Genomic DNA, 26,331 nt, shown 5'->3' with positions numbered 1-26,331 from the left:
CAAGTAAACAAACACCAAGCATGAAATAACATGACCGTTGAATTCAGCTTCTGTGTAAGGCACTCAGTGACTGTGTGTTTTTTAAATGAGCTGGAAATAAGTTGCATTTGGTATTAGAAAAAAAACCAAACCAAACCAACACCCCTCCACAAAAAAAAAACAAACCAAAAAACCCACAAAACAACCAACCAACCAATCAAAAAAAAACCCCCAAAAGCCCCAAAACACTAAAAAACCCTACCCCAAAAGATGGTTCAGAGATAGGGAAAGAGTGAAATTTACATTCTCACTAGTATAAGCAGCTGTACAATTGAACAGAAAGTATTACTTCCCTTGAAAGGAGATGGTAGAAGAGATCTTGGTATTTGGATTTTTAAGGTAGACTTCAGTAGCAGGCAAACTTGATGAAATAATGATAAAAATTGGAATATTTAATCAGGTTAGGAACAAACTAATAGAGCTTCATCATAGAAAAATCGTGCCACTCTGGTCTTTCACTGTGCACATTATATTCATATGTGTATGAATTGGAGTTTGTACTCTTATAGCACAAAAAGAGTAAAGTGAAAGGCAGTAAATCAAAATTATTTGTAATGATTTGCATAGATAGGTGATAGAGCTCATACAATGAAAGCCTAAAATGCTAGGCTTAAAGACAGAATGAGACATTTGTATGCTTGACATAATTGACAGTTCAGTTTGATGCCTTTCCATGGCAGACAGCATAGGAGACCTGCTATCATTCGGAGTTCTACTTTTCTTCAGAATCCCATTGAGATATTCTGATACTGCCCTGGGGCTTAGCAAAATCACATGTGAGCGTAGCTTCAGTAGTGTGCTTGCTGTCATCTTGATTCTCCAGTCCTGGGGAGGGATGAGGGTACTGCGTGCCTGGGTATTCACGGCGTACTCGTTACTTGCTTAAGGCTTCTGGAAAGGGAAAATATGGAAGGGGACTAAGCCCCTTTTCTGGTTTGGCTCTTGCATATCATTAGAGAATTGGGCAACTTTTTTTCACAAATATGTTGATTTTGGTATGGGCAGAGCATTAGTGAAAGATAAATTCTGGCTCATCACCAAAATGCTATATAGGCAAAAATTAATTTAGCACTGAGGACCACCTTTTTCTTCTTTCTTCTATTTTGGGGGGCACAAAAATGTAAACTCTGCAGCAGGCTGATAAATGCGTTGTTCTTTAAAACACACACTACTTCAACATCAAATGAAGAGATTCCGTCTTTTCTTATCTTTTTCTAATTTAATTCATTGTTTTCTGTTCTTTTCATTCAATGAGTAGCAGCTTTGGCAATGACAGATATTCTATTGTGACTGAAATATGCATTTTGTAAGTCATAACTTTACTTGGTATTGAAATAAACTGTGTATGTACAGCGTGCAAGATTTATGCAGAACACAGCTGGAGGTATTCTGCTCAGAATTCCTATGGTTTAAAATGTCTCTTTCAAGTTTGAAAATGTCTTGTGAAGTAGATACCATTATGATAATTGGAAGTTCAGCTTCTCTGTCTTGCTCTATTATTTTTTTTAATACAATTAACACATCACACACACTTCACCTGGTCTCTCCTCATTTACCTCTGACACTTCCTTGATATTTATTTAGACACACGTGGTGTCTTTGCTTTGAACTCAATAGTTGGTATATTCGCTAGATTTTTTTTTATAAACATTTTTCTCATTTAGAGATATACAATTAGTTTGCGTTGTTAGAGAAAAGTATACATATTGATGTCAATTTAAGGCTTTTACTTATTTGTTAGATGATCAGGACATAAATTGTATAAAGATTGTAGAGAAAACTGTGATTACTCTCAAATCAAAATACTTGCTGAGAAGTTGCAGAAGCAGCTCATTTTATTATAGTTCTCATGAGGGAACAGTACAGAGAAGATATGCAAAAAGCTAGCTAGAAAAAAATTTTTTAAAATTATGAATAATACATTTAATTTGAAATTGTTTATATTTTCTTTAAGGTAGCATAAACATGAAGCACATAACTCAATGATTTGTTTGAATTAAGCTTTATTCTGTCAGTCAGCAGCAATGCTTTTATTTCTGAAAACAAAAGTAAGTAAGTTTGTTTTAAAAATAAAACCAAATTCTTAAACTGAACTTAATAAAATACTATTGGCATAGTTTTTATATCTTAAATAATGTATGTAGTGTGCTGTGGTATGTGACATATATATTAGCAACGTAACGCCAATATCCTCCAGAAGACAACTAGAAATTATCAGAAATAGTTTTTATAATTTTGGAAAAAAAGTAAGTCTCTTTGACAGATCAAATTTGAGTGATACCACAGGAGAAAAGAATATGCGAATATCATAATACTGTATTTCATTTGTGGAAATTAGGTTTGGAGTTCTCTTTTTTTTCTTTTTCCATTTTATTTTACTTTTAGGAACACTCCTAAGGCTTTGAGGTTTAATAAGGAATAAATCCAAAATCCAGTCTAAGCTTGATCCTCACAGTAAAGCAGGAAATTATTCTGGATAATTTCATTAATTTTAGCTGCAGTTTGGAATGAACTGGGGCTGTGTTTTTGTAGAGTTCCTGTTCACCGTCCATTCCTGTGGTAGCTCCATAATATTTTCAGTAACTGTATTACTGAAGATGTCTGATATTTGTAAATTAGTTTATTGCAGGAGAAAGGTGTCATCTACTGAATAAGAATTCATTTTCTTTGTTTTAAAATTGATCAACTCCAAGCTTCTCAGGTCCAAGACTCCAGGGCTTTCATATGAAAGTTAAAAGCTGTTTAGAAAAACGTGGAAAGTAAGCTGTGGCCTTGAATGAGTTTTAGATACGGCATGATTTTTATTCTTACAAAAGGTTTGTCTCTGAGTTCTCATGCATTGCAGAGTCTTCCTTGTTTCCTGCAGCACCAGTTAGTTACGAAATGAAAATCCATGCAATGTGAAGGGTTCTGAAACGGTGTCCAGAACAAAGGAAGTGTGGTTGTGACACAATACAAAAATGAGGTGTGTTTTGGTTGCTTCACCGTAGTCATCACCATGGAGAGATCCATTGTTCTACAGTTGCATCTTTGCTGGGTTGCTTAGGGAAGGGCATGATGCAGAAACCATTAGAACAGGGCATTTATAAAGGAGATCTATATCACAATAATGCAAAAGGAAATCAGTGTTTTCTTTTGAGATACCTTTGACTTGGACTTCCAATTTTCAAAATGCACGTTTAAAATTATCTCTCTATAAAACTCCTTGGAAGAGTGTATTTTTTTAATTTCTTTTTTTTTAATGAAATCATTCTGTAATAAAATATTTCAAGTACTGGCTAAGCTGTAAAGCTTAGGGCTGATAAACAAAGCATCTGAAGCCAAATGGCCCCTTAGCTAACCCCAATTAAAATAAAGATTTCATTGCGCTCTGTCCTGACAGAGAGGGAACATATTGTTGCCTTTAAGGGAGTTTGGTTTAGTTAATGAAAGAATTTATTTCATTTTTTCAAATACAGAACCTAATTAAATAAGTTTCAACTTGACTTGTAGTTGAGGACATTTTAACTCCTTAAAGGTTACTTTTGTGTCCAAGTGTAGCTCTCTTTTGAATAATTTCTGATGCAGTATTTAGTTTTGTGATTTATATAGTAAGAAAATTTTATAGCAGATCTTGTGTGAGTATTTGCCTGTTTTATATATACATACATATATGTTGTTCATTCTAAAAGTGTCAAACCTGTCATTGACGTTACTCTCTTCAAGCACCTATTTGGCATGAAGTATTACACAGAGATAGTAACTTATATCAGATTCTTAAAAGTAATGTGGAAATGAAGGTGGCATGGTTTTGCTCTGAATGCACTTTAAAAGCTGTAAATGATACATGTACATTTCTTACTCCTGCTGTTTAATGAAAAGGAAGATATATCGAAGAATTATTTTTGGTGAAGTTCTCCAAGCAGCAGTAAAAATCTATACCTCTAGAACATTTTTTCTTGAAGAGGATTAATGGTGAAAATGAAAGCAATTTGTAAGGATTAGAAATGTGATTAGTTTTGCCTTTCTTCAGGATCCGTCTGTACTTGTATAGGTAAAGTTCATCCCCCATTTGTCAACTAATAATTTATTGCATATTCTCCATGAAGAATATATGAAAAAAAAGAACACTTATCTAAAGATGCTTTCTTCTTACATACAAGAGCATTTTATACTTCACACTTGAAGGCAGTCAAAGAATGGGAATGCTGTCACTTACCTTCGTTTCTTGCCTAAAATTTAAAAAATGTTAAATTGCTTCTGTGTCTCTGGTAATAAAATCATATGAGATGAGTTGCAGTCTCTGTTGAATGATAGTGAATAGTGCTGTTTGGCTGTGGTGTTTATACTTTGTCAAGGTAGTAACTGTAATTAAAAGCATCTAACCAGCATTATTCAGGAAGTGGTGGGTTCTTTTAAGTTACTTGTTACAGAAGCTGAATCTAATCAAGGAAGTTCATGCTTGAGGTAAATAATTTTTAGTTGTAGCAGGTGTGTAAATATTCTCCCCAAACGAATCTATGAAACTATAAGTACATATTGTTTTAGAGCAGTGGCTTTCCAATTAATAGTGAGGACTTCTTGATCAAAATTTTAAAAACATACATATGTTGCATCCCCTCATTTGGGGATTTTAAGCTAATGTTTGGAATATCTGTTCTCTTCCAAATGTCACTTAATCATGCGTTCTCCTTTACATGTTGAATAAATTGCATTCCAGCTCTCTTCAAATGAGTTTCCAGGGAGAGCAAAGAAGCTGTCTCCAATAAAGGGCTATTGATTTCCCTAAGTCAAAGTCATTCCCAAGGCTTTTGTCTACTTTTGCTTCAGGTCTGTGTGGCACCAGATTTGATTGTTACGTTCAGCTATGGAGGTAGATGATACTCAAAGAATTTCTACCTGTGTGAGGAAATAAATTAATTTTATTTGCGGATAAGTCACAAAATACTTAATGGTTTGGGAGGGGCTTGCAGGGGCTTTTTAGTTGAAAAAGAGTGTTCTGTGATGTGGGTGTGAACATGAATGAAATTAAGGACTAGGTGGTACTGGAGCCCTAAAAATCTCTTACTTATTTGGCATATGTGGCAGATCTGGAGTTAACTGAAACGCAGTGCTGTTCTTTTCTCTTCTGTGAATTTCTGTAGATCATTATAATTAAGATGTGTTTCAGAAATCTCAAGAATATTTGCCAAACATAACCAAAAATAAAGCATCACATCTAGCCAGAGTTCTAGATATCCTCACTCTGCCCTAAAGCTACGTTTCCCATCTATTATCTTGTCATAGCTTATTGTGCTCAATTTTAATTAAATTTTAATAGCAATTTTACAGGCGTAGCTGACATGAAAGTTTTCCAAAGACTATTATACCCACAGGATATTTCCCTTACGTGTTTTTCTTGTTTCTTGTTTTTCATCTTGTCCAAATTCTGTTCTTTGGAAAAGTCTTTGGTGATGGAGAGCATGAACCAGAAAATGGAGAAAATGGTATAGTGACTTGACTGACAAGTATTCCTTTGCAGCCAGAAGTAATCGATTGCATTCTGTATTCTTTGGGAGCATTGATTCTAATAGTCATATAAGAAGTCTTAAAAACTGATATATTTGATAAGGATCTTGGGTTTTATTTAATTTTACTTATGCTCAGTGTAGGTTTCAACATACAGATACTGAATCTTTAAATACAAAAACTACTTTTGCAATGCTGCAACCTGCAGCTCTTGCTTTTCTGCCTTTAAGGGAGGTGTATTCACAAATGTTGTGCACAGCTTTTACTTTGATATCCTAGAGTCTGAAAAGTCACTTTTTATGCTTTAAAAAAAATTTAAAATAATGTTGGATCATCAGTCCTTATTGCTGTATAGGAAGCCCTGTAATATTAATTGGTTGTCAAATCCCTAAGAAATACTGGATTAATGCGCTTGATCATAATGCCCTGTTCAGAAGCTGAAGTTTGCTGATGTCCCCAGCCTCTCTATTTAACGCAATTACAGATATGCATTCAGGACATTTGAGTGGATTGCATTTCATTAATATGATTTGAGCAGACAATACTAAGTTGCTGTTGGGCCCGCTCTGACAGCTAATTACTGAAATGAAGTGTGTACGTGGCTAAGAAACAATGGAGCACTTGTCAGGAACATTAAAACAATGCAGAAATAGTGCCAAATCTTGGAATCACTCCTCTGACCAGTTTTTCTTGTCTCTGCGGACCAACCTTGGGACATATATGGTCGTGGTGGGGAGTTAGACTTTAGGGAAACAAAGTTTGTTACCGTTGACTAAAATGCAATATAGTTCTGTTTTGCCCTTTCCTCTGTTTATTTCAGATGCTTGTATGTACTTACCCTGATTGCTAAACACACTTAGCTCTTGCTTACAGACACCATTTTTGCACATTATCCCCCGTGAAATGCCTGATCTGGTTATTTGAATACTGGAGATACTGTGAATGTCAGACAATTCTGTAGCATTATTTACAAGAAAAGGTCTCCCCGACAATTTGGAGGAGGATGGGGAGTGACTTCTCATTGTCTCTTCCAGTATAAAAAAAGCAGGGCCAATGAAGTGAGGTTTCTAACAGCAAAGGTTCGACATAAACGAGAAAGAGCTATTCTTTGTACAATAGGTACTAATCCTGCCGAGCACTTTATCGAATGATACTGAGGAAGTTTGTATTGATTTGGGGGGAGATTGGAGAGATACTTGGGAGAGGCCTCTGTTTGGGTTTATTTAATACACAAGCAACAGCAGACTCAATAAATTTCTTGAGATTAAGATCTTGGTCTGATAGAGTCTGAGGGGAAAAATAACATTCAGGCTTCCTTCCCTCCTGATCTTTCCTGAACGTCTGCTTATGACTACCTTGGAGACAGAACACCAGGCAGATGGACTTTTCATGGGATCAGTTATGGCCCTTTTGTTCTAAAACTGTGGTTTTCAACTCTTCTCTTGTCATTTTTTTTTTTTTCTTTATCCTATATTTGGGTATCAACCACTGAAAATGAGATGTTGCTAGAGAATTATGTAACTTGTCATAAAGTAAAGTAAAAAAGAAAAAGCAAGAACTTGTTTCAGATGCCGAGTGGACCAGGCTCTCCCATTCCATCTCCATTTCAGGCATTCTGAGGTATTTTGGTAACAGTTGTCTTTCAGAAGAGATGATGTTTCTGTTTAAGAAACTGTGCTACACCTTCGGTGTTGAGTACTTTTTATACCCATCTGAAAACTTCTTGTGCACATGTCATTCTAGAGTCACACGAAGCTAAAGCTACGGTGTGTTCAAGACTGGGGAAGGGGGCTTTTCTCAAGGCTTTTGTAAAAACCTGTATTACCCAATGTGTTTTTGTCTTTATGATACATCTGCAGAATTATTAAAAATAATATGATGCTGGCTATAAAGCATTTTTATCATCCAATTCAACTGACTTGAAGGTGCTAGTTGTTATTGGAGATTTTTTTCCTTTTGGTGTTAAGAGGAGTCTTGGATTACCGGTGTCGTTTATCTTGACGTGTGCATCCATATCCCTGATTATAATGAGAGCCAGTGCCACCTCTGAGCAGCTCATGTTATTTAATCTGTGCATCTCCAAGTCCACAGGTAACATGGAGACAACGGACTTTGTATTAAATACACTTGAGCCTTTATTACCTCAGTGGTACTTGCTCATCTTTCTGGTTTTGCAAGGCATTTTTCTTTTTAATCCTTAAACATTTCAGTTAGTAAACAGAAACAGAGGAAACTGAGGTGTTTTTTTCATTCTAGTTACAATAAGGATCTGCTAAATATGCTGATTTAATCATATTTGCAATCTGGTGACATATACAAAATTGTAGCTTAGTTTCTTGGTCAGTGTGAAAATGCACCTTTTAAAAAGTACCTCTTTTAATGATAACTCAAGCGTTATAACTAATGTGCTTAAGAGATTCTGCTTTAGTGTTCATTCACGAGTCATTCAAGGATCTACTACAAGCCATACCATCAGGCAATAAAATAATTGCAGTAGAAAAATACTCCATTTCTTGTTGAATTTGAATTGAATCTAAAAATTTTTTATTCAAATCTGCTGCTTCAGGTGGAGAAAAAAAAGAACAGTAGCAGGTTGCCAGTAAAGGGTCTGTTCTGCCTGATCAACTCAGATTCATGTTGAGGTGCTGGAATAGTTTGCCATCCCTGCAATTCATTTTACAAAACAAGTTCCAGGCTGAGCTCTGCTTTCATGTATTCTCTCTCCATGGAAATTATGTCCTTTTTCTCATTTCAAATTAGATGAGTACAATGAAATCCTTATTTTACATATTTATTAACAAGGCTTTCATCCCTGTGGTATTGTAACTATCCTCAGTACTTTATGCAAAGAAATTACATGGAGAACTCACAAACCTTTAGGAGGTATATGTGATCTCTCCTTTTTGAGCCTTATTGCTCATCTCTCTATTCTTCTTGTGTGTTGCTCTACCAACTGTTATTTACTGGCCTTCCTTCCATACACTGTTGATGGCATTGCTTTTTTTAAATTCTGAAATAAATCGCATTATAGACCTCATGTCAAGTTCAAATCTCTTTGGATATCCATTGTGAGAAAATTGATGAGGGAAGAAATGATGTCGCCTCTACCGTCTGGCGTGTGGAGGGTTAAGGGAATTTTTAGCCTCACCAAAAAGTATTTGGTCAGGTACTCAGGTGCTGGAAATTTTCTTAGCAACATCAGTCACCTAGGAACATGATCATCTGCTGTTCTGGGGTAGAGATTACAGAGCTTAATGATTAGCTACTATAAGCTGCAGCTGATGCCAGACTCTACCCCCTTTACACCTAATTAGCCTCATTAATGAGCTCTTCTGCTCTCCACAGAGAGGGCTTCCTCCTTGGAATAGGAGGCAAAAATACTTCACCCAGGTAGATGTGCTGAAACCTTTAATTATTGCCCACACCTGCAAAGCCTTGTGTCTCTGACAGAAATATTGCTTAGCTGAAATTGTGCTTATTTACAGTGACCACAGTACAAAGTATTAACTCTTTAGCACCTTAGGAATTGTTTTTAAGCTTTGAAAGTATTTCTATAGGGTATAAATCTAAGTACTCAAAAATTTTACGCTTAATGAAGTTGGGTGTGTTGTGTGTGTGGTTTTTTGTATGTGACAAAATGTTTTTCAAAGTTCCTGAGTATTTTGTTTAACCCTGAAAGATGAGTTTAAATTGCTGTTGAATGTCAAATATTGCATTTCCAGAACTAAGAACACTGTTAGGCAAGTTTCATTCTTTAAATAAGCAACTTTTGCATTTGGAGCAATGTAATTTTGTACTGCTAAAATTAAAATATGGAAAAATACGCATGTAGAAATCAATCAGAGTAGCAGACAATGACTAAGCTAATGAAGTGTTCTGGTGTGATTCTTAGCTATAGCGATTATTGGTAAATTAGTGTTTAAATTTCATTGGTACATTCTAGTGTTTAAATTTCTTGATATTTCATAACTCTTTTCATTGTTTATTTGTTTTAATGCTAAAATAGCTATGTAATATTTTTGCATGCGCATTTGGGTCAAAGCGATTATGCCCACGTAGAGCAAATGTGTATGTGCATTTATCAAATGAGCTCAAAAGGCAGCTCAAGTCAGTGCTTATCCTAGTTTCTAATCGGGAAAGTTCAAAATGCTAATTTCTCAGTGCAAATACTTTGTTGGTTGTTTAGTAACTTTTTCCACAGTAGCCAGCTTTCTTGAATTTTCAGCGGGAAATGCCTAGTGTGAAAATATCTAGCATCCATGATGTAGGTATCTGTGGCACCAGAAAGAATATAATCCAGTTCTGTGGAGTAGTTGGCTTCCTTGAAGATGGAGCGGGCAGGTGGCGAGTGTTTTCTTTTACTGTTGTTTCATGCTTATTCATCTGGCTTTCTCCTCTTCTGACCTGTCATTGTGGCAGGTGAAGCAATCACAGAGAAAATCTTGGGCTATAGGATGCTCGGAGTCTGCAGGCAACTGTGGTCACAAGTAGTGGTTCTTTCTGAGGGAGTTTGAGCCAAGGAATTTTTTTTTCCTGGAAATTCATCTTCTAAAATGAATAGAAGATCGTGTGCCTCCTGCAAGGCATGTTCAATGCCTGGGTGGAGCAATAGGGCTTTCCAGCCAGTGTTGTGAGATTGTTTCCCTTGAAGATGATCTTAGCAGAATGCTGAGCTAATTTGAACTAATGCATTAAAGCTAAAAAGGAATTTGGAATAGAAAACATGTATTCATACACTTGAAAGAATATTAAGAAACTGAAAATAGGGTCTCCAAGCTGTGAGATCACCGCAATAATAGTCATCATTATTAGCAATTCTTATGAATATGTAGAGCAAAGTTTGTTTTACTTTATTAATAATTAAAACAGCATCAAGCCTCACCAGCCAGGATGTAATAGGGCACCATGTGAATCACAGAAATTCATGTGCATTTTTCCATTAATGCAGTTTGAATTGAATGCCAAAATAAAGCATCAAAATGAGTGATTTTTCAAATATTTGGATAATGTTTTGTCAATTGTTAGTGCTCCTTATAACTATTACATAAATGGGATTGAAGTTTGTGGACTCTTCTGACTGAAATCTTGGCAGGTTTAGTTCTGCTTCCTAGGTGAGAAAGCCTGAGGTTCCAGGGCAGATGAGGAGGACTTTTACAAGATAAAAATTATCATTGAGGGCGTGTGGGTCTGGAGGGGAGCAGAGTTGGCATTTTTGGCCCAGCTCATATCTGCCCATCTGCTCTCTGTCAGAATATGTTAGAAGTGCATCTGGATCCGTGCCCCAGACTTGCAGCTCTGAGCGGGTCATGTGCTTGTCTCCAGGACAACTCGAGGCACTGTGTAAACTGCTGCGCTCTGAGCCAGATGCTTCTCTGCACATGTGGTCTAATTAGATGGCATTTCCCCCCCTCACCAAAGAGTTCAGAAATTTTGCATGTTTTCCATGTCAAAAATGTGTAGCTGATATAATGGGAGTCAGGAGGAGTCATGTGGCCAAACACTAAATAATTACACTTGCTGCAAATCTCGGCTTCCGTGAGTATGAGCTGTAGGTTTGCAGGAATGCAGAACAATTCCCTTCAGTTGCTTCATCACGGATTGAGCAAAACCTGTAGGGGAAGTGGGGAAAGGATAAATCTGCCTTTTTTTTTTTTTTTTTTTTTTTTTTTTTTGTCCTCACACTGGATGCAACTTTCTTTTTATGAATATACCAGGAAGGAATTGGGGGACTGAGGCAGATGACTTATCTTGCAGTAAATGCTCGCAAGACACAGCATTCTCAGTCTCTCAGAGGTGGGATTTCTTTTCTTTTTTTTTTTTTAAAGGGTTTGAATAAAAACTGCAAGAAGTAAGATGTAGAGCAGAGCCTGGGGAAATAAAATCAAACCTAACTTCTAAAAAATGATACTTTCTAATATGGCAGGATCCTCAACCTATTGTGAGACAGGGGAAAGGGCTTCATTTAGTGCCAGTGATTGAGGAGCTCTGTTAAAAGTATTTGAAAAGTAGCACAGTTTTTGTGATTATACTAATGTGGCTTTCTCTGTGTCTTGCCTTCTCATGTGGCAAAAGCTGAGCCTCTTTCTGACAAACAAAGAGTGAATAAATGGTAAAAGGAGAATGAAGAGTTCTCATTTATTTTAAAGGGGAAATGCTTTACTTTGCTTTTTGCCACCTGTGAGGAGAAGCATCTTGAGCGGTTGTGGACTTGATTTCTTAGTTCTTTCCCAGAAGTTGTTTGGACAGATATATAATATACTAATGCTCTGTAACGAGCAGTATAGAGGCAAGTGTCTTTGGTGTGGCAGGTTCCAGTTGTTCCCAGGAATGGATGCTGTTGCATCTTTAAGAGTCTAGTGACATAATTTACTGATTTATAATCTCACATATGTGATAAGTAACCATAGCAAGCATATGTGTGTATGCATTTATATATCATCATTGACCACTTAGGTTTCCCCAGAGACCGTTACATGACTTGAACAGAAAGGAATGAAACCTTTTTCCAGTGTTCCTAATCCAGTGCCTTTGATTGCCTCTCTAAGGAGACGTGATAATTTCCTTCTCTGAAGTGACGACTTTTCTAGCCGTGTTTTTTCATGGCAATAGCTGATGCTTCCACACCAAATTATCAACTGGCATAACACGATGACAAATCAAGCCTCAGTGCGTTCTATTATAGTAACAGCATTTACTTTGCCAGATATTATATGAAGGAGGTGGCATTGCATATCATGTTATCTTATATCTTGTGCATTAGTATATCTACCAGAGACTAGATGTCTCCAACTCAGTGAAAATTTAAAGTTTAATTCCATTTATCCATTTTATTTATAGAGACGGGCTTTTTGTTACTTAGCTAAAAGAGTGGGATTTTATGATCTACCTTTATGACTAAAGCTTCTCTCTCATTGCTTTAGTGAAGTTAAAAACAGTTTATTCTCCTTCTGCATCTGTATTAGCATCTAAATATTATATTAAAATATTTTGATCGTGGAAATAGCTGTTTTATTCAATGTGGTTTGGGGGATCATGATACAAAGGAGTCGTATACATCTTGCACAAAAACATATTCTCAACATATTTACTTGGGTGAATCCTGGAAGCTTCATTGATTTGGATGGTTTTGGCTTTTTACATGTATTTAAGAAATCAAAAGAAAGCAAAATATTAATATTTGTGACCTTTAGGCATATTGGTAATTTCTAAATCTTGGCCAATCATTTATCATTTTTGCAGAGTTTTCTTTTTCCTATTTTAACAAAATATTTTGTATTCTATTGAGTTTGAAACAAAGAAAAAAAAAGCTTGTCACTTATCTCATAGGAAATACTTTGTGTAGATTGTGTTTCCAAGCACACTTCCATATTTTGTCATAGTATAAAATAACTCATATAAAGAATTGCACTGTAATTTTTCTCCTTTTTTATATTGTCACTAATGTTCCACAATAGTTAAAACAGAAAAAGGCCTTTTTATTATAGGGAACCTGAATTGGTAGCTGCTTTGCATGCAGAACATAGTAGCTTCAATGGGAGTATTGCTCATGGAATGATTGCAGAACTAGGCCCTGAAATTACCTTGCCAGCTAATGATAAAATCGCATGCAGGCCACAGGGGTTTTTGTGGAATAAATATAAGAGTGGAACAATATACAGTACACATTATACCAGTAATTTAAAGCATATTCAGGACAAAGAGAGAGTTCCTAGTGCAGGCAGCATCATAGAGATTTGCTGTATCTGATAAAGATTAGGTTTCTCAGCTCATAATACCATACTATTACTTTTCTTTTGTTAGTCTTTCAACACCTACACTCATGCATTGACACAATATCAAGTAGGAAGAGGAAGAATAGCCTTGTATTTAAGGTACTGAACAGGGATTAAAGAAATTTCGGTTCTTTTCCCTGGCTCTGCCAGAGACTTTTGTGACCGTGTACAAGTTACTTATTATTTTCATGCCTCTATTCTTGATCTGTGAAATGGTGATTTTTTTTTTTCTCCTTTTTCCTCCCCCCCCCCCCCCCCCCCCGCCCTAAATGCTTTCTTGCTGGCTTTTTTGCACTTTATCTTCCAGGTTTGTTGCTTGAGTTCTAGAGACACAAGGCTGTATCAGTTGCTTAGGGATGGAAAACGGCTGGCTGATGTAGGTGATTCAGAAATCAGGGCAGGCAATGGCTTGAATTAGCCATATAAACACTTTGAAAGATGGCTTGCTCTATTACGGTAAAGTAGTTTCATTATTTGTGAATATGAGTATGTGTCATTTTACTTGGTCTAACATGAAATGCCAGGTATCCTAATAAACTAAAAGGGTTTGAAAGGAGAAGCAAAAACATTGCTATGTGATGTAAATTTTTTCCAGTTACACATTTTTCGTTAGTTTCATCTTTTATTTGAAGTTGGTTTTGTGCAAAGTTTGTCAGATCCTGTAATGGTGTTGGATATTACAGTCTGAAATGATGTGTAAAGGGGTGGCGTTGCACTTTCACTCAATCTATCAGTATCTGAGCTGGTGTTCTTACAGTGTTTTAATGCAAATAAATCTTATTCTGTATTTTTTCTACAAAAGTTTCATGGTAATTTTAATACACCTAAAATTTTTTATCTGAAGGCATTTTGGATGTTGTAGAATTGATTACAGCTTAATAACGCATTGCATTATAATAATATATGTATTACTAGGGTTCTAAAAGAAACACGGGCCACAGAGTTTTAATCACAGTGTTAAAAGATTTTGATGAAGTCTGAATATCTGCATATTATAATTTCACATTTAAAGTTGAGCTGTGTGTTTAAATTGCTTCATCCTAGTTGGCAGCCTGCTGGCAAATATTAACGATATCTTCAGTGGCTGTAGGAAGCAGATATATGTCCTTTCTGAGGATGCTTTACTTTTATTTGGGTTTTGGTCAAGAATGTATTTGTTGATATGAGTCTGCTTTTTTTCCTGCAGTCTAACTCAGAGCTCCAGTTGGTATCTAGTTTTATAAAGGGAATTACGTAAGAATTTTGAGAATGCTTACAAAGTAAAATTTTGAAATTTATTAACTTCCAATATCTACATGAGAAAACTGGCTTGCAGCCAGAAACCACAAACAACTCTACATTTTTGCAGGCTTTTCCTCTTTTCTTTTCTTAGTGTGAGGCATGTTCTACTTCTTCGTAGTGCAATCGGAAAAAACACTTCTGTGACTATTTAGTCATGTCCAAGTTAGGAGTCTGGGGAAGTGTGTTGTTTAAGTGATTTTGTGCACTGCAGAACAGGTCTCCCGTGATTTGTATGTCAAGGAATGTTTTGTAAAAGACAGCTCCCAAGCTCTTGTAAGGGTAACGCCTATGTAGCTGAATACAGCATGCTGTATGTGCGTATACCCCTGATCCACAGCACTGGTACAAGCTAAGTTTTGACAGGTGACATTTTGAAGGGGATGTTGATGTGATTAAGTGTTATGATTGGTGTCAGTGATTTGACTGACTTGCAATCACCTTTCTCCCTTTTATTTCTCCTTCAGTGATATTATTACAACCTACTACAGGAGTTATCAGATCACATGCAGAAGAATGACAGCCGTCAGAAATTCCAATTCACCAGCAATTGCAAGGGTTGAGAATTTAGAGAAATGGCCCATTTTGTTCGATACTGTAAATCTTATAAAAATTATCTATAAAAAGTATAGATACTGTAAATATATTTAAAAAAAAAAAAAAAAGGGTGGTAGGGACATTCACTCTTGATGTATCTCTGCCAGAGATTATATACCCTAGTGAGGAACATGGAAAAAAGTCTGAAATTGGACTGGTAATGAAAATGGTTATTTACATGAGACAGTAAGTGTTTGGACAGTACAGTCTGTGTTGGTAAATACATGGTTTTAAAATGCTTTTCCAGATTACACTTAGCAATACTAATTTATCAGAACCGGTAGTCTCTTTTTGAACAGAGTCTTAATTTAGTTTTCTTTAGAAGAAGTGTGGTCAAATGTCTGAGCACATGATTTCTTTGTTCCTGAGCAGCATCTTGAAATGCTAATAAACCTATGGTATCATTTGCTTAATGCAGAGTGTTTGATCTATGCTGTCTTGATTCCATTATGACTGAGGCAGATGCAAAGAGCTTTCTTGTGCTGAACGTATGTACTAGTTATGGGGAGGTTATTTGCCATTGCAATTGCAAGCTGAATGAGCCAATGTCCTATCAGGTGTCTGTCACCAATTTCAGATTTTCTTTATGGAATCCTGCTGGCTGACTGATGATCCTTCTTCAGCTGTGATGAGCTAATCTTTCCTTGACATTGTAATCACAATTCTTGAAAGGTCTGCAGAGCAGTTGCTTGCCTTTGGTTGCTGTTGTATCTGACATTGACATATATATCTAGATCAGTAAGATCGTTCTCCTATCTTAGTTTCATTATAATTCTGGATGGAATTAAGGATGATGATTCCTGGAATATCCCTACAGGCTTTACTTTGTAATTTGCAACATAACCAATTTTAGTAAAGGATGTGGTTATTTGCAACATCTAGGTAGTAATAAACCAGTGGTATATGAATCTCTTGCATGTCATTGTTCTTGCTGTGTGTTTGGGGTTTTGCTGCATAGTATACTGACACCAGACTTACAGCTTGTAGACTGTCAGATTGTTGTCTTGTTCTGCACCTTTAAATTCCACCCACAATTTTTCATTTCGTGGCTGGTTTACAGAGCAGCTCTAATGGCTTGTGTATTTATTAGAGAGGCTTTGAAAGAGCACCTACATGGTTTGAAGGCATGCATACAGCAGCACAAAATTCATTACCCTGCACCACATGCTGACCATGATAATGCAGAAGAGATTACATATATCTTCCAGGCATAACTTTTAGGGTTGTCTAAACAAAGTCTTCAGGTTTGGGTTGTTGTGTTGTTGGGGGGGGGGGGGGGGGGGGGGGGGGGGGGGAGTTTTGGGGGGGGGGGGGAGGGTTGGTTGGTTGTTTTTTGTGGTTTTCTTTTTTTTTTTTACCCTTAGAATCAAGTTTTGTGAAATGTTTGCTTGTGCAAGAGACTCTCACTGTTGACCTAATTTGAACCCTGTCTTTATTATCTTAAAGTTTTCTCCAGCAGTCACATGCTGACTTCAAAGCCCCATTATCCAGATGCACACTTTGGTGTCTCATCTCTTGCAGGAGTGGGAATAGTTAGACTTGTATGAGTTATCTTAGCACCTGTGTGTCTTTCCAGAAGTATCATTTGTGTTTGCCTCTGTCCCTTCCTCCAAGTCCTTCTCTAATCCATGCTGTCTTCTGTCTCACATATTTTTAGTCCTTTATATTCACTGTGAAAGTTATTGCCATAACCAGTTAGCTGACCTGTCTGCGAGTATGGTAAGTCTGACAATTCAGATGTGATACTTCTCTCACTGACAATAACTGTCTGCACGAGGTCCTGTACCCTCTTGTGAAAGAAAGGTTTTCTTTCTGATGAAAAGTGATTTCCTTGAAAGATGGGGGATCATGGTGAAATTTTTTACAGTGTAGCTAATCAAAATCGGGCTTTATCTTTCAATTTGCAATTATGGCTTCTTAAAATATAACAGCAGGTTTCATGAAACTCTAGAACACTCTGAAATAAGTCCTAGACTGTTTCATTTTTCACTTGCTGCCTTAAGTAGTTTTAAACATTATTTTAGAATGTAACAGAATTCAGAATTCCAATTTAAAAATAGGGCTGGCAACAGATCAGATGTGGGCTGAAACTTTTCAGCTTTTTAAGGGGTCATGAGATAGCAGCACTGCCCTGATGAACTTCATTATGCCATATGAATATAAAATATTCATATAAAGGGAGATTTGCAAAGGCATAAAGAAAAGGCACCTATTTTTTCAATGCATCTAGGAGTCTTAAATCTTAGTCTTATATTTTAAGGTTACTTCTCTTGTGTTAAGATTGCAGATTAACTGTCTTTGAAATGTGTAAATTTTTGTATTAAAAAATAATTTTGTGATCCAATCTTGAAATATATGTGAATTATCTAGTATTACAGATCAAATCAGATTCCTCAGAGTTGCATTGTGCACACATTTAGAGCATTTTCAATGCCATATCTTAGCCTCTGTTATGCATTTATAGTTGGAGAGGGGAATAATGGATATTTAAGGTGTTGACAAATCAAGGCCTAAAGTCTAATTGTTGGAAACAGCAAGTTTAGGAGTTGATGGGTTTATCAGGACAAGTTATTATAATTGTTTTACAGGTGAGCAAGACCATTCATTTCACAAAATATCTGCAGTTCTTAGCATGTCCCCTCACGTATAATGTCATCTGTCAGTAAAAGCATTGCTGATTAGCTTTATAACTTACAGTTAACTAAATCTGTCAAGAAAATGGTCTTATTGTCCAGCTTGTCTTCGTGTAATGAAGCTGTGGGTGGGGGTTAGCAACAGTGTGTTCACCCTCCTGGAGGTCAGGGAGGATGGAAGGTACTAATGCATTCTAAGCTGAAAATCTCACGCTTGACCTTGATGATTAAAGTTTTCCCTGTCATCTAGCAGCAGTTGAGCCTGAATTGGCTCTTAAGAAGTCAAAAGGTCTAATCAACCTAATGAACAAACTCAATCATTAGTACTTTGGGGAAGGAAGTGTGTTAACATGATAATAATACTGGGCTCCCCCAGCTGCAATACGTCTGTTTATAGGAATGGTAGATAGCTCGACTGTAAGAAGAGAAGCTGGTGTCATTGTGCTGGACGTAGAGTGGGGTAGAGGAAGCTTCTCTTTGGCAGGGCGTAGTTCTTTCCACAATGTTCATACTCTTCTCTGGCCATGCAAAAAATTTTGGATTCTCATAGATTGTAGGAAGGGTTCCTTGTTTCCTTTAAAGTGTTTTATAAGTGAGGCTTAAATGAAAGCTAAACCTTCCTCTAGTGAACAACTTCTCTGATCGTGGTCTAATCTACACTTTTCTTCTTGTATTGCTCCCAGCTGTTTTCACACTCCAGATTGTATCTATGTCAGACACAAATATTTTTCAGGCATCCTTCATTATGTTCTGGTAGCTGAATTGGAGGGGAAAGCCTTTTTCATACTGGTCAAGTAGACATTACATCCTGTTGTTTGTTATACTGTTTCCTAGGCCCTGCTGGGAAAGTGTCTGTCGCTGCAGTTTCTGTAGTAACAGATGCGTTTGCAATCTCCTAAGATCTTCTCGTACTAATTGTAGTGCTCTGTAGTATCCCGACTTTTACTTCCTGGTACCTGAGAGAGAGTATAAAGAAATCTCAAGTGGGATGGCAATAGCTGAATGTAATATATTAAGTTCTTGCATGGGGAGCTTATATTAGTCCAAATTGTCAGTCCCATCTCAAAATCAACTAATGGCTTTTTCCATTTGCCAAGTTACCTCTTGCTCGAAGTCTTGTTTTGACACTTCCATGTCATGCAGCAGTTCTGTCCCTCTCTGCCATCTATTAACATGAGTGCATGATCAGCTGTTAATCATTTCAATGCGTTAAAATCTTTCAGACAGTACATACCTTGATTTTTGAGACAGAACCTTTGTCATGGCAGTAGGCAGTGTGTCATGGAGACTATCACCAGTGTCTTGCATGCCAGGCACATACCAGCCAGACCTGTTTTTTCCAAATGTTTTTCCTTTGTTTACTTTGAAATGAAGTGTCTTATGATTCTTTATCCTGATGGGAGCAAAGCCACAGGGAAAAAAAAAAAAGGCTTTTGACATGCGTCTTGCCCGGAAAGACTGGAGTGATTTTGTTTTTCCCTGTAAATACCTGCTAGAGCAAATCAAAGATGGGTTATTATTTTTAAAATTAATTGTCCTGAAACTGTAGTTGTCACATAAGAAACCTGCTTTCTTTTCCAAAACCATGGGAATTCATTGGCCCAAAGAAAAGGTGAAAGAAACTATCCTAAAAGAGTTACTTCTTCCCTCTGTGAAAGAGACGCATCCCATGCTTAGACAGTCACTTGCAGTTATCCTTTTCCTCATGTTAAGGACAGTCTGTGACCTCTGGCACTTGTTGACCGCTGGGTTAGGGGTGAGGTTCATGGTGTAGCATCTTGGCGATTCTGGTTGTCCAGTTCACTGGGGGTCAGGAAGAAATTTATTACTGCGGTCTGATTATTTGAAGCCAAATAGTTCCTTCACTTTCCTCATAAATTCCGTTAAAAGCTGATGTAACTGTTCTCACCATTGGGTTGCAATGGCGAGGTCAGTTACGTCAAAGGACAGGCAATCAGCAGGGGGTATCGGCCATCAGGTTGATCAGCTCTGGGGTAGTGCCAGACCTCAGCAGGAAATGTATCAATGAGTAGGTTTGATCGACTGTGAACTCAGGGAAAAAGGTGAATACCTATGGATTTTAAGAAATATGAGTGTCATCGCAGTTTGCCCAACATGGTTTCGAGGATTTAGTATCCTTTTAGTGTGGACTAGGTGTTACAAGTCCTGGGGCCGCATAGTGGCTTCCAACATAGATTGGTGGGGAAAAAACCAATATGCTCAAAAGCAATGCTGTGGCATGGGGGTTTTTTTGAGCACAGTCATTTTAGCGGCCCTGTTATCCTGACTTTACACAGCCAATGGTAAATGAGATTGCTAATATAAAAAGCTCTCAGAAATGGAATGATACCACCCTTTTAAAGGGAGTGCTTTAAGGTTTTTTGCTATCTAATGTTGATTTTAAACACTCAACAGATGAAGAGTCCAAATATATTTTAATATGAGTATGAAAAAGCCTCCATATTAATTATACATCAGTATAATTTTATCATTCTTTGTTACTTTCTTGTTTTCAATTCAATAAATACATTTGCTTGCTACATTGAGTATTTGTAGATTTAAGTGTGGAGGAAATTTGTGCCCTTATGGCAGATGCACAGCAGACTTCAGCATTAACATAACTCATTAAAATAAGATAAAAGTAGAGCTGCAAAACAATTTCTGTCTTTTGCCAACAAGGTTGTGAAAAAGGGAAATTTCACTCATTCAATATATGAAAGTCTAATCTTTCTGAACTATGGGGAGAACAGAGTAGACATTCCTGACTTGTTTGTGCAGGTTAACTGGCTGGGTCTACTGAGGCAGATAAGCAGAATATACAAAATTCAGATGACTGTGTGTCATATTTTGGGGTCATTAAGTAAAATTACCTTTTTGGATGATGAAAGCTCCTTCACCAGCATTAGCAAAATGTGCATAAAGCAAATGTGTTTTATTTTGATGATACACAATTTGCCAGTTTCCAACCTGTTTCTCAGTCACATGATTGAAACCCGGCAATAAACTACAGTTTACTCAATGTTATGTAAGGCCTACTTTATTTATCTATCTATTTTGGAAGGGAAGTAGATAAAACAGAGACAGTGGATTCAAATGGATTCAGACAAAGCTTTTTCAGTGTTTAATGCTCTGAACTCTACAGGGTGAACCCATCACTTTTTGTGAAGAAACATTTGTGTCCCATCGTTCTGCTGTCATGAGGCAGTTTCTTCAGAATGCCATTCAGCTTCAGCTCTTTAAGCAGGTACTGGCTTAATTGCTCTAATGTAGAAGCAGATTCTTTAACAATACAACTGTTTTTTTTCGAGGGCTGTTCCTATATTCCTTGATCTCTCAGCCAAGTAATGGGGAAAATTCGTGTAGTTGGCAGCACCTTAATTCCTGCTTGCTGGCTTTTCTCAGATTCAGGTGATAAGGCTTTCTATATATTAAGAGGTGTATGGTTTTTTCCCCTAAAGGTGTCTGTGCTGTTTTGATCTGAGCATACCTAGACCCAGTATATCTGCTGTAAACTTTGTACAGAAAGCATATTACCGTTAAACGTGATATTACTGTTTCAGGGAAGCTGAAAACATATGTGTATAGACAAACACATGAATGCTGTTTTTTCAGTGAAGCAGCATACCTTTTTGCATTGGTAAACATTTTGCCAGTTTTGGTTGTATTTTCATTCTATTTAGAGTCCCTTCCCAATAAGAACAGTGGGGCTATTCTAGCAAATGCAAAATAAAGTCTTTCTGAAAAGATAAAGGATGAGATGGTTCATTTGTTTACATGCTCTTTTAACATCAATATAGTTCATTGATGGCCGTCTGGATCTTCTTAACTCTGGAGAGGGCTTCAGTGATGTTTTTGAAGAAGAGATAAATATGGGAGAATATGCAGGTAAGAAATACAGTATTTTAAAGTAACTTCAGACACTGTTCTTGACTTACTGTTTGTGGGCCATCATGATGTAATGGGTCATTGTGGTTACTCACCTAAATAACTGAGGCTGCAATGATCCCTGTAGGCTGAAGTGTCTTAAATTTTTGTTGTTTCCTCTGTCAAGAACTTTGAGTTCTTGAATAAAAGCTGTTCAGTCTTACAAAACCTCAGCTTTACCACTTGGCTAAAGTACCACTAAAAGAGTTCTTGCAATGGAGGATACTGAAAAACCTTGGCTTTACCCAGAACCACCTCAAATTTCTTTTAGCAATCTTACAAAAAAAATTGCAGTGTTCTCAAATGTCTGAAAGACAACCCAGATAAAATAGAAACACCTCTTAGCAAGTAAAAGAAAAATTGTAGATACCTCATCAATTTTTTGTTGTTGTGTTTCCATTAAAAGAAAAGGATGGTTGTCCTGTTCTGTTTCTGTACTGTTCGTGCTCCTAGAACCACTAAGCGCTAACACTTCACATTTCTAGCTTGTTTTCTATTTGGTAGAGAGTTACAGTTTGTTTGTTTGTTTTTGTGATTCTCTCTAGGTAGCGACAAATTGTACCACCAGTGGCTCTCTACAGTAAGGGTAAGAACACAATATTCTTCCAACAGACATTCTGATTCTTACGGGACCATTGTACGGTTCTGTATGGCTGTTAACTTCTGTCCTCAGGAACATGACTAACCTATTTCCTGCAGTGTTTAGCTGTGACCAACTTGAGTTTAGTTGTGAGAAACTAATGTGCTCTTCAGATGAAGTAAAGAACAGAAGAAAAAATACACTAAAAAAAAAAATCACCATAGAAATTCTCAAGTTTTTTAATCCTGTTTTTAATGTCTTAGAGGCAGCTGGAAATAAGTTATTGTCATTTTAGAAAATAATGTGGTTTTTCTTTCCTTTAATAGAAAAGGAAACAAAAGGGAACATTGCCACACCAAAAAGCTCTTTATAAAGCTAAATGGTGTGAAATGCTGAATGGGAACAGCACTGCTTGGGATGTTTTGGGATCTCTTTGGTTTAGTGCTCTACTTGTATACATTAAAAAGCTAAATACTTTTAGAGAATACATTATTATAGCTGATTTTAAAAGTCTCTTTTGATGCATAAAATGTGATGTATTGAAAAGTAAAATGTTTCTGGTTTATGGGTATAAGTCAGTAGGAAAGATTGAATTGTTTTCTGACAGAATTGAGTTTTGCTGCATTCCATTTGCCTGTTGTCCTGGTTATGAATGGAATTATGTTCCTTACACAAAATGCTGGACTCAATATTATCTTGATAATTTTGAATTAAATGTATTTTATAACAGTAATGCAAAAAATCCCATCATATTGCTAGGTAGCTAAATATATATACATAAATATATATATGAATCCATAGGATGACAAGTAATTTTACAGTTATAAGAAAGGGGAATGGCCAACTGAATGTAAAAATAAGTGTAATTAAATTCAACAGTTTATAATTTTTGTTGAAGATTAATTGTCATGTAGTAACAGAAGTAGTAAATCTTAAAACTGTTTGCATCTGGTTGCATCTGATCTCTGGAAATATAATTTTGCACTGAAATAAGAAAATATAAAATTATCTAAGATTTTGTTCCTTGGATTTACCTATCTCCTGTATTTATCAAATAAGGTACTGTACAGCAATAGTCAATGGTGTGTGGAAGATGTATAAAACACCAACCAGACTAACAGATTATTCTGTCTGACATATTACTGTCTTATGACTTTTATTATGTTCACCACATGCAATTCAGCTTTTCTAGAATTAATGTTTATGACTGTAGTTAGATTTCATTTTCCCTCGATTTATCCCGTTATCGACTACTTCGATCTTAAAAAGGCAGTGTGCTTTTGATAAATAGTATTGTGGGATCAGGAAAGGGAAAATAAGAAAAGATCTTACTTCTTCAGATTGAATGTACAGGCTTTCCTGAAACTGAATTTCTGCCCCAGACTTTGAGTATTTGGTAGGACACTTTTGTCTTAAACTTGTTTAGGATTTTAATGCAACGTACAGGACACCCTTGAGAGCGAACGAAACAGTCACAGAATACTGTTTTGTGAGACAACCTGTAAGACAAGGGCTCTCGGTACTGGGAGACACTGACATTTTCCTTTGAAAACTGCTGTATTAAACAGAATTGGGATTCCTCTGGAAAACCAGAGAGAAACATTTAATATGTTTTTACTTGTGTTCTTTTTCTTTAAATTTACCATTTTAATACTCAGCTCTGCTAATAATCATAGTTAATGCTTTGTTATTTTAAGTTAAGAATGGTGAATTTTGGATTGCTGTTTGCTTTAAAGAGCTTTGATAAATTTTATTCTATTGTTACTATAATTATAGAAAGGAAGTGGAGCCATTTTAAATACAGTAAAGACCAAGGCTAACCCTGCCATGAAGACTGTCTATAAGTTTGTAAGTATCAAGTACTGGCTTACTACTGAGATAAGAGTCTAATTACGATTCTGTTTTAACCTTTCAAATGAAACTCAAGACTTAAATTCATTTTTATTGGACTCACAAAATTACTTAAAATACGCATTCATCTAAGTTTCAAATTTAAATGGAAAAGTCATTTTGAAATTTAAACATAATTGAAATGCAAAGGAGAAGGGGAACTTGTGATTTCTTTTGAAAGTATAGATGATAAATTCTATTTATTACATAGAACTATTTCTGGGAAATAGCGCCTATATGCTCTACTAAGCAGCTCTACCATCTCATCATTACTCTGTTGGAAATCATTGTTACTTCAGGTTTCTCTGCTTGCAGCTTCATCGAAATAAGGGAATCCTCTCATTTTCCAAATTGTTCCCATCTTTTCTAAATGTCAATTAATTTTCCCTAGAAATTTCTTATACCTGCTTATTTGGAGCCCAACTTACTGAGTTATTCTTTAAATGAAAATGTTTTCAGTTCTGTTAACAAACAGCTAGTATGTTACTGTGTTATCATGTATGGCTGCCAGTTTCACTGTGCAAGATAAAACAACATAGAGACAAGCGAGGATTTATTTATAAGCTCAATTTTAGGAAATAATGCTATAAAAAGCATTGAGATAACTATTCAAACGTTTATGTTCTCCTGCCTTCCTCCAGCCTGAGAGAGATGAGTAGGATGAGATTAGCTCTACTAGATGGAACTAGCATCCAGAGTACTGCAAGGAGAAAGTTTGCAGGCTTACGGTTTCTGTTGATTGTTGACTTACAGCAAAGAGAAATACTTAGAGGGGAAGATAGAGGGTGTGGAATGCAAAAAGATGAAAGATGTCTGTGGCATCAAAACATTGAAAACAAAGTTTTTGTACCGCGTGTGTGTGAGGGGGTGGTGGTGGTGGTGTTTCTTGTTTGTTTGGGTTTTTTTTAGCTTTTTATTGGTTTTAATGTTTTCAGTATCCTGTTACATTTTTTTCCTTGCCATTTTTAGTAACTAGAGAAGGTGAATCTTGATGCACTGAAATCAAGCATAGTCACTGCTGGAAATAGAAGGGGATTTTAACTTAAATTAATTTTTCATGCAGGCAAAAGATCATGCAAAAATGGGAATAAAAGAAGTGAAAAACCGCTTGAAGCAAAAGGTACTTGAAGTTCTTATTCAAAATGTGTAAGCACCGTGTATGAAATACTTAGCCACAAAAAGCATTATGTGATCAATAGGAAGCTGTTTGATACAGTGTTGTTAGCACACTTCAAAATGCATTACCAGCTGTCCTGGATTTTTCACACTGTTATAAATATTCACAGGCAAAAAAACCTGTCTTCAAATACATTAAGGCTCTGACTTAAACCCACAAAAGCCAGAAAATTGAGTGTTCTATTTGGAGTGGTCCCTCTCCTGTCCTTTGTGCTGGGGCATTGTGGAAGGGGACTTTATGTGAACTGGAAGATCTTTCCTACAGTAAGGGCAGTGAACTTTTTGCAAATGGCAAATTGTTGTTATTTCTACAGTAATCTCTCAGGGAAAATAGTATAGTGTTGGTCATTGGGAAAAGGATTTATATCTTGCATGGGCGTCTACCGCAAAGTTGAGGCATAAAGGAATTAAATTAGAGTTAGTGTTCATTTCCAATGTGAATTATTGCAGAAAAAAATACTCAAACTGTTTGTTGCTTTCCAAATCTGTCTTTGTTTGTTTGTAAACAGTACAATTCCAAGAATGCTGAATTGTGTTTGAAGAATGTGTTATCTAAAACTAACTGCTCCTTTTAAGCTAGAAGCATGGTCATATTTTAACCATTCCTTCATAAGGTATGTATCCTCTGCCTTAGGTTTATTTCAGATATTCTATTTATTCTGTGGAGCAGAGCTATTAGAGTCTTTTGGGAAAACAAGATAGCTAACTTGCTAATAGAACTGAAGTTCTTATCAGAAATTTTTGTTCCATTTGTTGCATAATAGCTTGGGTTTTTTTTTTTTAATCTGTGCTATCTCAGTAAATTTCATCTCTAAATTTCTAAACCATCGTCTTAAGGTAGCGCTGCAAATGTATTCCTATGGCACAAACAGAAATCTACCTGAACATGGCAACAAAATGTTAATACAAAGGGATTATTCTGCAGCGAGGTTATGAACTGATGAAACTAACTGTG

The 26,331-nt window shown here is 36.3% G+C and overlaps 1 protein-coding gene across 5 annotated transcripts in view; it reads left to right on the top strand.

Moving 5' to 3' along the window:
* The window catches only part of DENND1A (DENN domain containing 1A), a 218,184-nt gene that overhangs the window by 146,785 nt on the left and 45,068 nt on the right, over positions 1 to 26,331 (top strand). For all 5 annotated transcript variants that reach the window (XR_012778177.1, XM_075519367.1, XM_075519366.1 and 2 more), the window contains exons 14-18: positions 20,949 to 21,050; positions 21,604 to 21,691; positions 22,276 to 22,316; positions 24,087 to 24,158; positions 25,264 to 25,320. Coding sequence is in view for 4 of the 5 variants with exons in the window: in XM_075519367.1 (XP_075375482.1) it covers positions 20,949 to 21,050; positions 21,604 to 21,691; positions 22,276 to 22,316; positions 24,087 to 24,158; positions 25,264 to 25,320 (360 nt within the window). In the remaining variant the exon portion in view is untranslated. The remainder of the gene's footprint in view (positions 1 to 20,948; positions 21,051 to 21,603; positions 21,692 to 22,275; positions 22,317 to 24,086; positions 24,159 to 25,263; positions 25,321 to 26,331) is intronic.

The sequence above is a fragment of the Mycteria americana genome, chromosome 17 (assembly GCF_035582795.1).
Source record: "Mycteria americana isolate JAX WOST 10 ecotype Jacksonville Zoo and Gardens chromosome 17, USCA_MyAme_1.0, whole genome shotgun sequence".
Classification (NCBI taxonomy): Eukaryota; Metazoa; Chordata; class Aves; order Ciconiiformes; family Ciconiidae; genus Mycteria; species Mycteria americana.
This window is presented reverse-complemented; position numbering and strand designations above follow the sequence as displayed.